The following is a 15,104-nucleotide window of genomic DNA, read 5'->3' as shown; positions in this document are numbered from 1 at the left end:
ACCGAGGAAAAGACACCAACAAATATTTCACGACGGCGTTGTATAGATACTTGGGAAGAAATTTTCTGTCATTTGCAGGTTCCACTGGCAGCTGAAAATAATATCATGTCCTCATTTTGACTGTCCATGTTATTATATATCCCGTGTAACTAAAGAAAACACAAATGATTAAAAACAAAACGTCTGGACACGCCTTACCTTATCTCTTTCTGCGATGATCTTGTCAAATTCCTCGACAGGTTTACCGTACAATTCTTTCGGGAACCCTGAATCTTCTTTCAGTGTATTTCCTTCTACAAGGGCTGGGTTTCTAGTTTTCTGTGGCCCATGATGTTCCTCAGAGTCAAAGTGTAATTCACCATCCACAAGATGGGCCTCGCCCTGATTTTTCTTATTTTCTTCCTCTTTCTCTTTATTTCTTTTTTCGAGGAGAATTTGATTATCCCAAGATTCCGCCGTATACACCGTAAATACGAGATTTTCATCTTCTTCATCGTCGTCACTATCCTCCTCGTCGGCCGGCGGGTTAGTCGTCGGGATATCATCTTTCGACGCTTCTACTGTAGTCATGACGACAGCTAAACGATGTTTTCTTTCCAAAAACCTCCCTTACTTTTGTTTTATGATGTAACACTATATTCCAAAGTTTTGTTAACTCTGTCAGTTCTCCAACGTTTAGTCCGTAAATTCATCGCGGATTCCAGGGATCACATTTTCGGACCCTGAAAAAAGTAAAATATTTCCTTATTACTCCTATTCTACGAAACACACTGAACCCTTTTTAATGTTAAGAAATGACCTTTCAAAAATGTTTACGTTCCAAATATCAAACAGCTAAATCATATTCTATAATCCGAACCAGATTTCCAAATCACGAATTCTATATAAGCACTTTATAAAATTAATAGGACTTTATATACCTAGCTTGATCACACTGTATAATTTTAAACTGATTCGGATAATCCAAAATCGATAAACCAAATTTTCAATATGTTCATGTACAGAGGTCTTAATTTATATAATTTCTTAACTATACCATGTATCACATTTTCAATACTAGTTTACACAGAGACGACTGGTAGAATAAAATCCATTTTAAGCAGACTTTTTTTTTCAGTAAAATTTTAATATTTCAATTCACCTCCTCTTATACACTGAAGCTTACATTGATTCTTTCGCGTCGGTACAAATAATATCAACAAGGTCCATGGTAATGCAACAATATAGAATTAATATAAATTTCTAAAGCTTGCGTTTAAACAAACAAAATAGTCCGGATCGGAATACCTGTACAATTCAAAAGGCGATGAATAATTTACGGCATTCTAGCGATATTCTCTGTGAATAAAGCGCCAACCAGAGCTCCATATGATATGTACAATGATCGATCTATAGAGAATAGCTGCGGAACGAGACATTTACTTATGTCACTAATTACGGAGAGCTCAACCAGACTTATCTTGTTCCGTGTGAATTACTGTGAATTTCCATTTTATTCGTACACCCTAGAGACACTGACACAAGATTATTTCGCTTTAGTTTCTATTTGTACTTTTATTTCATGTCTTCTACTTCACTGTCTGTGTTACATACAAGGACAGATTTTTTTTACATTATTATGATAGTGGACATAGATCTATGTAAAACTATAGCCAAATATATTATCCTCTTCAAATAAAGTTCTTATTATTCTGATTATTATTAATTTGTTTATATCGTATTTTAACATCTTGTTAATGAAACTCAATTATTTGACTTTATCAATGAATGATATATTCTAGTAACAGTGAATGTACCTTTATGATAACACAATTTTACCATTTTTGTAACTGTAGCATATTAATATAGAGATAAGATCACTTTTTCTGGTATGACCATTTTTATTAAATCTGAAATATCGTTCTACTATTTATGCACTATTTTGTGATATCCTAAATTCATTTTGAGTTATCCATAACTCATTTTATGATATCATTAAATGTATTACACAATTACTAGTATTGCCTTTTAGTGATGTCGAAACGAGAACATATCGACCTGGAAAAAAATGATATTGACCTAGGTCAAAGACCCAGGTTGATATCATTTTTTCTATGTTGATATATCCTCATACTGATAGAACCTAAAAGGCAACAATTGTTTCATTATTAAACTGAACATCTTGATGTTTAATTCGATACAGAGACATCAAAGCGCGATTCCATTATATAACGATTTAAAGATATCATGAAATGGAATATTTGATATCTCTAAACGAGAACATCTTTTCATATCCTGAATTCGATTTAATATATCCTTAAAACTCATATTAGGGTATCACAAATTCATTAAATAATTAAAGAAATATCTCATAATATGTTTGAATTTATGATATCCAAATTAAGATATCCATAATTGATTTAATAATATCCTTAAATCGATTTAGTGATATCAGAAAAATTGATTTATTTATGATATTCTTATGTCTATTAAAGATTTCATAAATATATTTTGTGATATCCAATACCATTTATGCATATCAGAAATATAATTAAAGATGTCATTAAATCTAATGAAGGATATCATAATACAAAACTGATATTAAGATATCTAATAATCGAATACTAGATTTATTGTGTATCCATAAATCATTGTATGATATCTATAAATGCATTTTATGATATCCAAAAATATTTGATGATATCCATAAATGAATTTAGGATATCAAGAAACAGTGAATAAATAGTGAAACGGCGCCCTATATTATCGAATCAATGATCGAGTTTTCACTATACACAGTCAGTTTTGTTTAAACATAATTTCTTATTTAAAATTTCAAGAATGGCTGAAAATAAACAGACGGTAATTATAATGTTACCATTCTCAAATACAATTTACTCGAAACTAAGTTTGTACATTTAATACAGAAATATGCACGACAAAAGTCGAGCGGGACCCACATTTGATATCACTGAACTAGTTGTTAACCATATTTTAATAACATTTGCAAACTTATGGTTTTGTTTAGTGGATTCCTCCTTAAATAAAGATTTTTAATTGAGGTTTTAAGCTTTCATATTAAGAAGATTATATTGGTCTTTAAGTAAAATTTGTAGCGCGGCTTTAAAGGTAATCTGAAAAAAAGAATACATAAAAGTTAACTGTCATGCTGTCATCGATAATACACCTTTAAAAAAACATATGAAAACAATGCACGTCTGCCAGATCCCTGTGATACTTTCTTTTTTTTTGCGCTCGCGGGGGGTGGGGGGGATGTAAAACATCGCAAAGCATAAAAAATCAACACACTTGGTAGACGTTACAGCTCCAATCCACTCCCTCCCACACACAAACAAAAAGAAAAAAAGTCCATGATCAACATGATATGAAGCTTTATTGGTTAATTACCAAAAAAAAAAAAAAAAAAAACACACAAAAAAAAACAATTATTTTCCTTTTTATTTTCATTTTCTGGTGTCCGTTTAAAAGAATCATGCTACATGTGCAAGCAATTCGAGTAGAACCAAATGCGTCATTTTTACTTCAAGTTTTAGCATTTTCTAATCGTTTAAGTATTTTTCTTTCATTTTTATCAATTATCCATGCCAAACCGCCCTCGATTTAATATACTTTTATCTACATACCCAGTAAATATTCCAAAATACCACTAATATTCGGCAGAATATATCCACACAGCAAGAATGCACCAAGTGTTAACTAAGTTTTCAGTACACGGAATAATTGAGTTAGCATGGCCTATTGTCGTTAATTACGATGAAGGCACGTGTAGAAGAGGTAACATTTCTATCAACAATCAATGCACGGTACATAGGAAAGATTCATCAGAAAACAATTATCACAGAAACAAAAAGCCAACCCGTTACTATACATCAACATGAAGCTCCTGCAGCTGAGCAACAAATTTTTGTGATACCTCACAGTGTGATCGGGGCGTTTCTTTCACCACAGGCGCGTATAGAGTGGTCGAATAAAAAGTGCGGTCACAAAGTTAAAGATCGAAAAAAAATCCAGGCAGAATTTTTGCATCACGGTAAACAATTTATAATGTCTTACAGCATGTTCAAACAAGAGCACCGCCTTGCGGGTGCTGACGCTCATCTGATTTTTTTTGTGTAATAGAAATATTGTCCTACCCATGATTTTCTAAGTCTAAAAAGGGCCATCATTCTTGCAAAAAGCAGGATAGAGTTATGTTTCTTGATGTACAGTGTCCACTTATGAATGTGAAAAACTGTTGCAAGTTTTAAAGCAATAGCTTTGATAGTTTATGAGAAAAGTTGACTTAAACATAATACTCAACCAAGAAAATGATTTTCTAAGTCCAAAAGGGGCAATAATTATTGCAAAAAGCAGGATGGAGTTATGTTGCTTGCTGTACAGGGTCAGCTTATGATGGTGAACAAGTGTTGCAAGTTTCAAAGCAATAGCTTTGATAGTTTAAGAGAAAAGTTGACCTAAACATAAAACTTAACCAAGAAATCTGATATTTTCTAAGTCCAAAAGGGGCCATAAATCTTGCAAAAAGCAGGACGGAGTTATGTTTCTTGCTATACAGGGTCAACTTATGATGGTGAACAAGTGTTGCAAGTTTTAAAGCAACAGCTTTGATAGTTTAGGATAAAAGCTGACCTAAACATAAAACTTAACCAAGAAAACTGATTTTCTAAGTCCAAAAGGGGCAATAAATCTTGCAAAAAGCAAGATGGAGTTATGTTTCTTGATGTACAGGGTCTGCTTATGATGGTGAACAAGTATTCCAAGTTTCAAAGCAATAGCTTTGATAGTTTAGGAGAAAAGCTGACCTAAACATAAAACTTAACCAAGAAATCTGATATTTTCTAAGTACAAAAGGGGCCATAAATCTTGCAAAAAGCAAGATGGAGTTATGTTTCTTGCTATACAGGGTCAGCTTATGATGGTGAACAAGTATTCCAAGTTTCAAAGCAATAGCTTTGATAGTTTAGGAGAAAAACTGACCTAAACATAAAACTTAACCAGGCAACGCCGACGCCGACGCCGACGCCGACAACCGCTCAAGTGATGACAATAACTCATCATTTTTTTTCAAAAAATCAGATGAGCTAAAAATGAAATACAATATGAAAGTCGCCTACGTTTTGCATCCCAGAATTCAGTACATTCTTATACTTGTCTATTCTAAAAAGTACTGCACACGTACGTTACATTAAGAAATAGCAACGCAATATATACTCAGTTCCAAAAGAAAGTGTGCACTTTTTAAGTTTAAATATTTCAAAAAAATCCCCGACGTTTTTGTTTCATTTTTTCATACACTAACTCTCAGGTATAACTCAAAATCTAAAATGCACACCAATTTGTTTACGAACTGATTTAAATTTTGGTACCAAACAATATAAGTTTTCATGAAAATAACCGAGAAAAAATAACAGAAAACTAAGTGCACACTTTCTTTTGGAACTGAGTGTATGTTACTAGACCGGCGCTATATGCATTAAAAGGACTATTGCTGTTATATTGCACTCGTGGATTTTTTTTATTCAGAAAGACTTGTATTGCTCCTAAACAGTAAAGCAGAATTATCTACATTTATATGAATATACGAGTAATTAATATATACCATCCGATGATAGCAATTAAGATACTTGGAGAATCCACTTAAATCATCATCAGTTTGTTACCTATTTGCCTATATACCTGGAATCTTCGATCTACTTTAGTTATAAAGTAAAATAATTGCTGTACATGTAGACCACATGGGACCACTTTGTCTTGAACATAAAATGACGAACCGAAAACAGAAGCACATAGCTGACACATTTATGCTGGAAATGGCTAGTCAACTTGTGTGTACATTTTTAATTCACACTTTTTTTAATACTGAGTATGTGGGCAATATCTACAGGAAATAAAGCCATGTTTAAGCATACAGGGGATCTGTCCTGTCGTTTAACCAAAATGTGACCATGAAATACGTCACGGCATGGTTGTTAGAAATACCCAATTGACAAAACACAATGGTAAAGAAGTTTTCAAGTTGATTCAATAGACTTTCTGTAAATATAAGGCTGGGTATCCACCCAGTACTGTAACTAATCCTCTTTTTGTTACTTTGGGTTTATTTACATAACGAAAACCTTAGTTGACGTTGTCAAATGTAAATTGAATCTTACAATGTATGTTTCCAAAGAGAACCGACGGTGCTCCTAAAATAGCTGCTCATATCAAATGTTTTATTGAATTTCCTTACAATAAAACGGAAATTAACGAATATCAAATTAAAACTACAACTCTTACAACTTGTTCTAAATTTCAACTCGTTTATGCATGTATGGAAAACTATTTTACCACTTTTTTTTTCAACGAATGCCACTTTATCATGTATAGTGGTTCGACTTTCTCTTCTCTCATTTATCATATACTTATCTGTCTTGTATCATATTACAGGAGTATTGAAATTTAATAAAAAATCATCTTTAACGTTTTCCACACCAAAAGTCATGTTTTATCGAAACTATTGAAACTTTTACATGGCTCATGCTCGTTTTGCAGTTTTAAATGTCGAGTTATGTGAAAAGACTGCCATTATCACATGTCATATGGATGTCTTGCAGTTATATATCTACTACAATATACGTGAAAAGACGTTTTCAACATAAAACCATTGAGACTGCTGCATGACATATGCTAGTTGCAACTGTTAACCGTCATATATGCCATACAAACATTTTCAGCATCAAACCCACGAAACCATGGAAACTGTATCATGTTATATACTAGTACTCGCCTTGCAGCTTGAAATCCATCCCATGTGAAAGAAATAAAATATGTCATTTGACTTGCCTCCAGTTTAAAAGTCATATCAAATAAAAGATTTCAGTGTCACATTTGCACTTATTACATTAAAAAATATAGCAATTACGAGTTTTATGAACTATTTACACTGGCACTTTATGTTCAGTACACACATATATATGGACCCAAATTACACGCATGTAAGAATGCAACAACGGAATGTCCTGGCAGTACAATACATGTAGGAAGAATTAACAAAAAACTAGGATGTTGATGGCCAAAAGGCAATAGTATCAAGCCAGTTATTTGTTGATACTCCGCTTCAAAGAGTCAAACGTGTAATACTCCATACAGGTTGAATTTGCAGAACCGACCCCTTAGTGTGCCCTTGACATTTCAGATAGGTATCTCTTCCAAATGAAAATAAGAATTGCCCAATGCATGTTATCAAAGTTATACAGCCTGTACTAGTTTTACAATGACCATTGACCTCTAAGTATGACCTTGACCTATAAAATAGAGTCTAGCGTGTGCGTATGACATTAAATCATTTCTACTAAAAAAGATATGGTTGCTCCATGGTTGTCCAAGTTATGCCCCTGACAAGCTTAAAATATCATATGACACCTATCTGGGACCTAGACCTTTCAGACGGGGGCTGGGGTTTGCAGACGACATTCCGTCTCATTGAGGTGAACATTTGTGCGAATATGAAAAAGACTGCTCCATGCAATACCAAAGTTAGAGTCAGGACAAAATCGGACAAACGCACGCACGCACTCGCACATACACATAGGCCTACTGTGCATTTCGTATGAACCTATGAAATGAAATTTAACATGCCGGGCCACAGGAACTTCCTGTATCCGTTCCATTTATCATCTGCCGGTATAATTGTTCTTCCAATCTGTCTACAGGTCTTAGCAAAGAAACTGGTACATTAATATCCGTACTCTATCTTTAAACAGTTTTTGAAATCTTTAAGTATATAAGACTTCTCCAATTAAAAGAACGCACTATTTAGCGGATAATATTTCACAATTTAACAACAGCTTAATGACGTGTGACATTCGATTACCCAATTAGTATACTTTTTGTGTGTTTTATGGACACAGACCTTTATGTCAATACTTAAAATGGAAAATCGACACGCTAAGATATATTCATGTATTTAACTACTGGAAATTGCCGACGTCTTTAGAACTGGTCCATAAATAACCATTATCAACTTGATTACTAAAACAAATCAGTTTGGTAATGAAACTGACGGAGCTGTCAATAATGTGCTTTTAGACAAAGTAAAATAATGTAAAATTATGACTTTCACGGACAAATATACCATCTTAAAGTACTCTCTTTAGTAATTCCTTTCAAACTTGAACATTTGAAAGAACTGAAAATACTTTTTGTCAGGGAAGTGGAGACAAGGTGTTTATAAACATCTTTCTTAACAACAGAAATTACAACATGCAATTATTCGTAACAAGTGTCCGGCTAATAATGAACTTTCTTACCAGGTATACATGCGTACATCCATTATCACAATCCCATTGTTTTCTCCACAATTAAACAAAACAGTTGCAAAAGATAACCAAAAATTTATTGTAGCGGGTAATAATACACGAAAGGTCTTCTATGAAGTCCAAAAACTATACAAAAGTTCTCGTTGGAGCGTATAAAAATGATCCACTGTTCAATACCATATGTATCTAGGATTATAATGTAACCTGTGCGAGGTTTTGTTACAGGTCCTATTCAAAGAGGTCGAAAATGTAAAACGTTATTATTGAATTTTTGGCAGTTTATATTTATGTGTATGTCTGTATGATGAGATTAATGTATTTCGGACGAAAACAAGAGGGGTTTAAAGATCACCATTGTTTTCATGTATAAAAGAAAAGGATTATATATTTCAAAGTTAATCCGCTTATAAAGTATATAATATTTACCAGGGCGATACCAAGCAAACTTGAGTCCGTGAGGGCGGAGGGTGTAGAGAGCCTTTCATTTTTATGAAGTTCCAAGATGGCAACAATATACCATTACATGAATTTGATTTAAAGTGACACACAAACCCAAAGTCGGACAGGGCGTTGGAATATGTCCGACATCGGTCGCACATGCATAGTGTCACCGAACTGCTACCAGAAGTTTAGATTTCAAGTGAACTGACTTCTCCCCCTTCCCATTAGGGGAGACTTAACCTGGGAATCCAGTCTGGCAATTTCTAACTTTTTTTCTACCTGCAAATTGACAATAATAATTGATAATATCAGAAAATCGATAAATGCCAATTAACACTAATTAGCGCAAATTAAGATCCTTTAACGCATAGATATTAGGTATGATTTCTTCTGACAAAGCACGTATATTATTAACGGCTTCCCAGGCTAGGGGAGACTGGTAAGATGGTACACTTTTAATCTTTTGCTCTGGAAACCAGGAAATCCCGCCACTGTCATACACTGTCCTGACAACAACCTGGCCTTTCATCCCCGTTTTTCTCTTAAACCACTTATACATCTTTTCCCCTTTACATTGACCATATTCTGTTTTGTTAAAATAAGTTTTCACTGTGAGTAACGTCTTCTACTAATTGACGCACACAAATGTGTTTGGTTCCCTAAACAGGGTTTAATAATATCATTACAGTAGTGTATACTGTTCATTCTTTCAACTCCCGAGTTCTCTGACACTGAAAGTGTCACAGAAATCTATCATTTATATATGTATACGTATTTTTAATTGCATTTATTTTATATACATACTTTCATTCAATTGTTTTTTAACTTGTACTTAGTGGTATTATGACTGTCTTTATAGTGTTCTCATCTTATCTTTTTAGTTGTGTATGATTCCTATTCGATGTCAGTCACATGCTTTTTTATAATTTAATTGTCTACACATTTTTTCTCTTCAAGTCCTGTTGCGTTAAGCGTCAATGTCTTTACAATGTTCTCATTTTCTATGTAATATCTTTTGTTTTCTTAAGTTTACTTCTTCTATTACAAGTATTTTATTTCATGCTGATATAATTACAATATTGCTGCCTTTTAAAAGTAATCCAACGTTTTCCCGCACTTTTCTCACATAGTGTTTAGGGTTTTTGAGCGCGAATTACGAATAACATTATTTTTTTCTTTAATCACTTCTACATGATAAATTTTACTATAGCTTCTTGGTTACATGGAGCCGGTTACATGAATCATAATCCTAGAAATCAGCTGAACATACCAGCATCTGGTGTTTCCCTATATTACTACCTAGTTTTCATTAATAATCAACTTGAAGGATACCTGTAAAGCTATATTAAACAAATAATCTTGATGGTAAATAATCTAAATTGTCTTCAGAAACAATACATAAATTCGTGATCCATGAAACAAATAATTATATAGTGTATAATAAATTAGGCTGTCGTTTCCTAATATATCGCTGCACTAAACATACATATGTTACCGCCATTGATATTATTTGAAATGTTTTTTCTTTACTGTGATGCTTTGCTGTTCATTATGTATGAATCGTAGCATTAAAATAAAAGTTGAAAAGTTGAAAGCTTCTGATCTGCCTAGATATTACAGTCTTTTCAGAATGCGACATACTGTTCATATCATTTCCTATTAGTTTGTAAACTCCTACTATGATATACATTTGGAAGACAGAATAAATTCTGACCCTGAGTTTGATAGGTTCAAATCTGTTCATCTTGCATGTACCCCGTCCAAGTTGTACGTACTAGCAAATACCAAATCACTCATACGTCACGTCCTCAATGTCGTCAGGCTCCTTACAGTAGGTGGTATACATAGCAAAGCTATCTGTCAAATATGCAGATCGCGTGTCACTGATATCAATAGACACATGATTTCGGAATGCATTGGTTTTCATGAAATCAGAAAATCATTCCTTGTCACAGTACTTGAAAATTTTGGGTACACAGTATTCCAGTAACTGTGCTATGATAATTCAGAACATTTTCTGCGCTGCCTGATAGACCCGGATATATTGACAGTACTAGGTTCAGAGGCTAGCAAGTCCCAGGACTATATGAACTTAACATATAAGTTCATTGGTTCTGTGCAAAGCGCTTATAAGTTATCTGCTAATTCTTAATAGTTTAACTGTACTTGTAATCAATTCCCAGGCCCTTCCTCAAAGTGATCTTGTTTTTTCGTTTCGGCAAGATTTCTAACAATAAGGAATGGTTGATTATATATAGCGCATACTAATTTGATGAATCACTCATGTGATTAAATTTAACATGACGACAAAATTCTGCTTGCATTACTTGAAGTCTTAACATATATTGATATGTATTAACATATATTGATATGTGTATATGTATGTGTACGTATACCAGTTGTGACCAATATATAGATGAAACGCGTGATTTTAAATATGTATCATAAAACTTTTTGTACATGAAATTTATTTATATTATTTGAACCTCTGAATATTATATATATTACTATAAAATCACAATTCCTTGATACCTCTTGCATTAACTTTTGACAAGGGGATTAAATATAAATGTTACCATTATCCCTATATCTATTTTATCTACTTTTTCCAGGCAGTGTTGAATTATATCAAATACATGTATATGTTATTGTTGTGTATTGCTACCTGATATTTGTACTTCTCCACTTTTTCTTGTTTATACTAAAGTCTTGTATTATATGTTGCATACTTTTCTGAAACTTACATAATGTTTGTTTCATGTACACATTTGTAAAATATGTTAAAAGTTTCTCAATTTTGAATGCCACGCATTTTATATGTTATTGTTGCTCACTTTATTTGTTTGTTAAAAATCTCAGCAAATGGGAAAATAAAGAGTATATGGAGTTCCCCAATAAACTGCCATATTTATTCAATACGTTTATTTTGTTTCGTTGACAGCTCGTTTTGTTCGTGTCAGTGTTTTTCTCGAAATCTTAGTCCGTTTTTTTTCTTTCTTTTAAATAATACTACAATAAAAGTTTCGAAAATACTAGTTCGTTTTAACGAATAAGTTTCCCAAAATATCGAATAAAGGCTTCGTTAAAACGAGTTTGAATTCTTGCGTAATATATGTCAGCTAAAATTAATCAAAATGATATAACTTAGACTTTGTATATGTAGGCAGAGTTTGTTGTAAACTATGGACACCGTCATGGTGTAAAGTTCAAAATTTAAAAATCTATATATCGTAAACGTGCATTGCGTCAACAAATCTGTAGCTGTTTTTTTTATATTGCAGTTTCCACCCAACACAAGATAAACCGATCGTAATCAAGTAACGGTGCAATTATTTTCGTATTCTGTTAATGATGCGTTGTTTCAAATATATGTTTACATAAAATAACATGTATTAAACTTTTACGGAATCCCAAACATACTGTTAGCAGTTACAATCGTTCAGCCTAAAGAGTCACTGAGTGCGATATACTGCAATTCCATGTTTCCCAAACATGAAATTCGAAACTTTTCTTGCTGGCAAACAAAGCTTTTCAAAAACAATGAAAGTCGTTAGCATATAACTACAAGCTTTTTAGATTGATAATGCTTGAAATTCTGCTCAGTGCGGAATATTTTGTATCACAAGGGACATCAAACGGTGAAGAAAATGACAAATGTCACGGAAAATTGTTAGAATGTTGTATAAACAACAACAAAAAAAGTACAACAACAACAGCAACAATAAAACACACAAACTTTAGTAATGTTACTTTGTACTTGAAAGACGTACTTTGGTTCAATTTTTACATATGTAGTGTACGCGAGAACATTTCTATTAAAGAAGATGCAAACCAATCTATATGAATCAATATTCAATATCGTTCGATGCCTGGAAATCGATGATATATCGGTATGACTTCATCGGTGTCATCCCTAGAAGTAAACGTGAAACTGGGAAAGGGTGCGTGCAGCAGCAAAATGACATACAGTTGTGTGTGAATATATAACCTGCGAGTAGTAGATATATTATCTCTGTGGTTTACAGCATTCGTTAGCTAAGCGTGGCGTGATGATATAATTATGATATACAGAGGATAAGGTAATGAAGACCATACGTTTGCAGAATGTTAAACTTTGGTCAGTTGGCACTCGCCACAACAGTAATAACGTATTGATATACCATAATTAACATCGAGTGATGCCAATACTAGTTACATTCTTTGTTTTTGTTGAAGTCTCCTGTATTCGGGTCGATACGAGTTGATGACCTGCGGGCTGTTGGTCGGACACAAAATGTGCATGCGATTACGAAATTTTGAAAGTAAGATAAACAATTATAGGAAAAGGTTCTAACTCAACACATATCACGGCATGACAAAATAGCCTATATTTTGTGAGTTTTGGTAACCAGTTTTTGTATTTTGAAATAACTTTTTTTTCTAGAATTGAATGATGTCAGTTAAATAGAACACACAGCACAGTTTACTGAACTATGTTTCTCTATACCTTTAACAATAACATTCATAAAACTTATGGCGTACACGTTTGAGAAAATTTTCAAACATTTAGAAAAAAATATGTTGTAGATAAATACTAATATACAAATGTATTAAATTTCAATAAAATCGAATCATGATATAGTATCATTTTAATTACTCTACTGTTTCATTTCAATTTTTAAAAACTTAAAAAAAGTCACAAAAATATGCCTAATTTATTTAGAATCGAGCTAAAGAAAGATCAGGACACAAAAAATAGAATTGTTTTTATCCTGTCATTCCTTGGAAACATATATAAATTTGGTTTTGTGTTTGGTCATATATCATAGACAAGTCAGCCTACACCTCTGTATCCTTGTATATGGCATTTGTTCCTTTTATAAAGATGTGCGTCTTGCATGTGTAACAAAATGAAATGAAGTTTTCAAACTACAACTATAATGTTTCCAGTACTTATTAAGATAAAATGAGCCGTGCCATGAGAAAATCAACATAGTGGGTTTGCGACCAGCATGGATCCAGACCAGCCTGCGCATCCGCGCAGTCTGGTCAGGCTCCATGCTGTTCGCTTTTAAAGCCTATTGGAATTGGAGAAACTGTTAGCGAACAGCATGGAGCCTGACCTGACTGCGCGGATGCGCAGGCTGGTCTGGATCCATGCTGGTCGCACACCCACTATGTTGGTTTTCTCATGGCACGGCTCAAATATTTATTGCTGATTTAGAAAATAACATAAATCTTAGTCTTGAAGTTAACCTTACTTTCTTGTTGTCGACTTTGAAAATAAAAGCAGTGCTTGCAATTGATCAGCCATGACTATTTTCATTTTAATTTAAAATGAAGTCTGAAAAGTATAAGACATGTATGGAATGTGTGACATCATCTCTGCAAGAACAAATTAGATTGACAACTTTTGTTTATGTGACATTGTTAAACTGACCACAATACTCCGAGTTCTGATTTATACAATCACAGTTCTAGAGGCAATAAAACTGGGTTAAAACTGTACATGATATGTATATACAATACAACACTACGCATATATTATTTGCACAAGGCAAAACAAACCTTAAAAGTTGCAAGACAAACATCAAAATGTTTATGTCCCTGTAAAGGGTTAGACAGTAGGAAGTTTATTTATACACACTGAACACAATACCGGACTGTGTTTTTTGTTGCCTAAAGAAATGTCAATGTGCCTGAAATAAAAGTCATTATAACTCGTCTATTGAAATATATACATTGTCCAGAACATCTTATTTCTTTTGGATATTCAACACACTTTGGGACACCTGCAATTTACTTGTATGCACTTTCAATAAACCCCTATCCTCTCATTATTCTTCACTTATAGAATAGCTGGAACTGAAACAACAGTCTACAGTATGGTTATTTTATCGAACTAAAGAATACTTAATAGTGACAAACGAGTAATAACAACATGAATACCGAACAGTTCATGAACTACACACAGACACTTGAAAGTCAGCCCCCCCCCCTCCCTCCTGTATCCTCCCCTGCCAAATTTTAGTCAATATTTTAAGACTTTTAAACACACTGAGCGTATGTATCAATCGTTAGATATGTTTTGTTACAATTTTTACATGTTTTAAAAATAATCTTAACTATCAATGCCATAACTAATAACAGAAATTTGGCCGGACCAGAGGCCGAGAGTAGTGGGGGGGTTTGACCTCCGAGTTTTTGCTCAGTTTAACAAGTTATTGAGCACGTTGATGTACAAAGAAGAATTAAAGAAAATGTTTAATGCAACTGATAAGTGAAACCTCCATAAACAATCCGCAGCAATGTATGACATTGCCGACTACAGGTTATTTGAATATATCTGCCAAAAAAACTTCGTTTCCCAAACAACCAATGATACCT

At 33.3% G+C, this 15,104-nt stretch overlaps 1 protein-coding gene across 10 annotated transcripts in view; it reads right to left on the bottom strand.

Annotated features, from left to right (window-relative positions):
- Positions 1–15,102, bottom strand: part of LOC123566302 (sodium channel protein 1 brain-like) — a 101,931-nt gene extending 86,829 nt beyond the window's left edge. For 2 of the 10 annotated variants that reach the window (XM_053550021.1, XM_053550029.1), the window contains exon 1: positions 199–1,038. In XM_053550021.1, the coding sequence (XP_053405996.1) occupies positions 199–570 (372 nt within the window). In that variant the 5' untranslated portion in view covers positions 571–1,038. Of the gene's footprint in view, positions 1–198; positions 1,046–1,141; positions 1,277–3,623; positions 3,721–8,288; positions 8,457–15,004 lie in introns of those variants that run through there. The other 8 variants (XM_053550023.1, XM_053550022.1, XM_053550026.1 and 5 more) reach the window with 8 other exon arrangements.
- Between the last annotated feature and the right edge of the window lie 2 nt (positions 15,103–15,104).

The sequence above is a fragment of the Mercenaria mercenaria genome, chromosome 8 (genome assembly GCF_021730395.1).
Source record: "Mercenaria mercenaria strain notata chromosome 8, MADL_Memer_1, whole genome shotgun sequence".
Lineage (NCBI taxonomy): Eukaryota > Metazoa > Mollusca > Bivalvia > Venerida > Veneridae > Mercenaria > Mercenaria mercenaria.
This window is presented reverse-complemented; position numbering and strand designations above follow the sequence as displayed.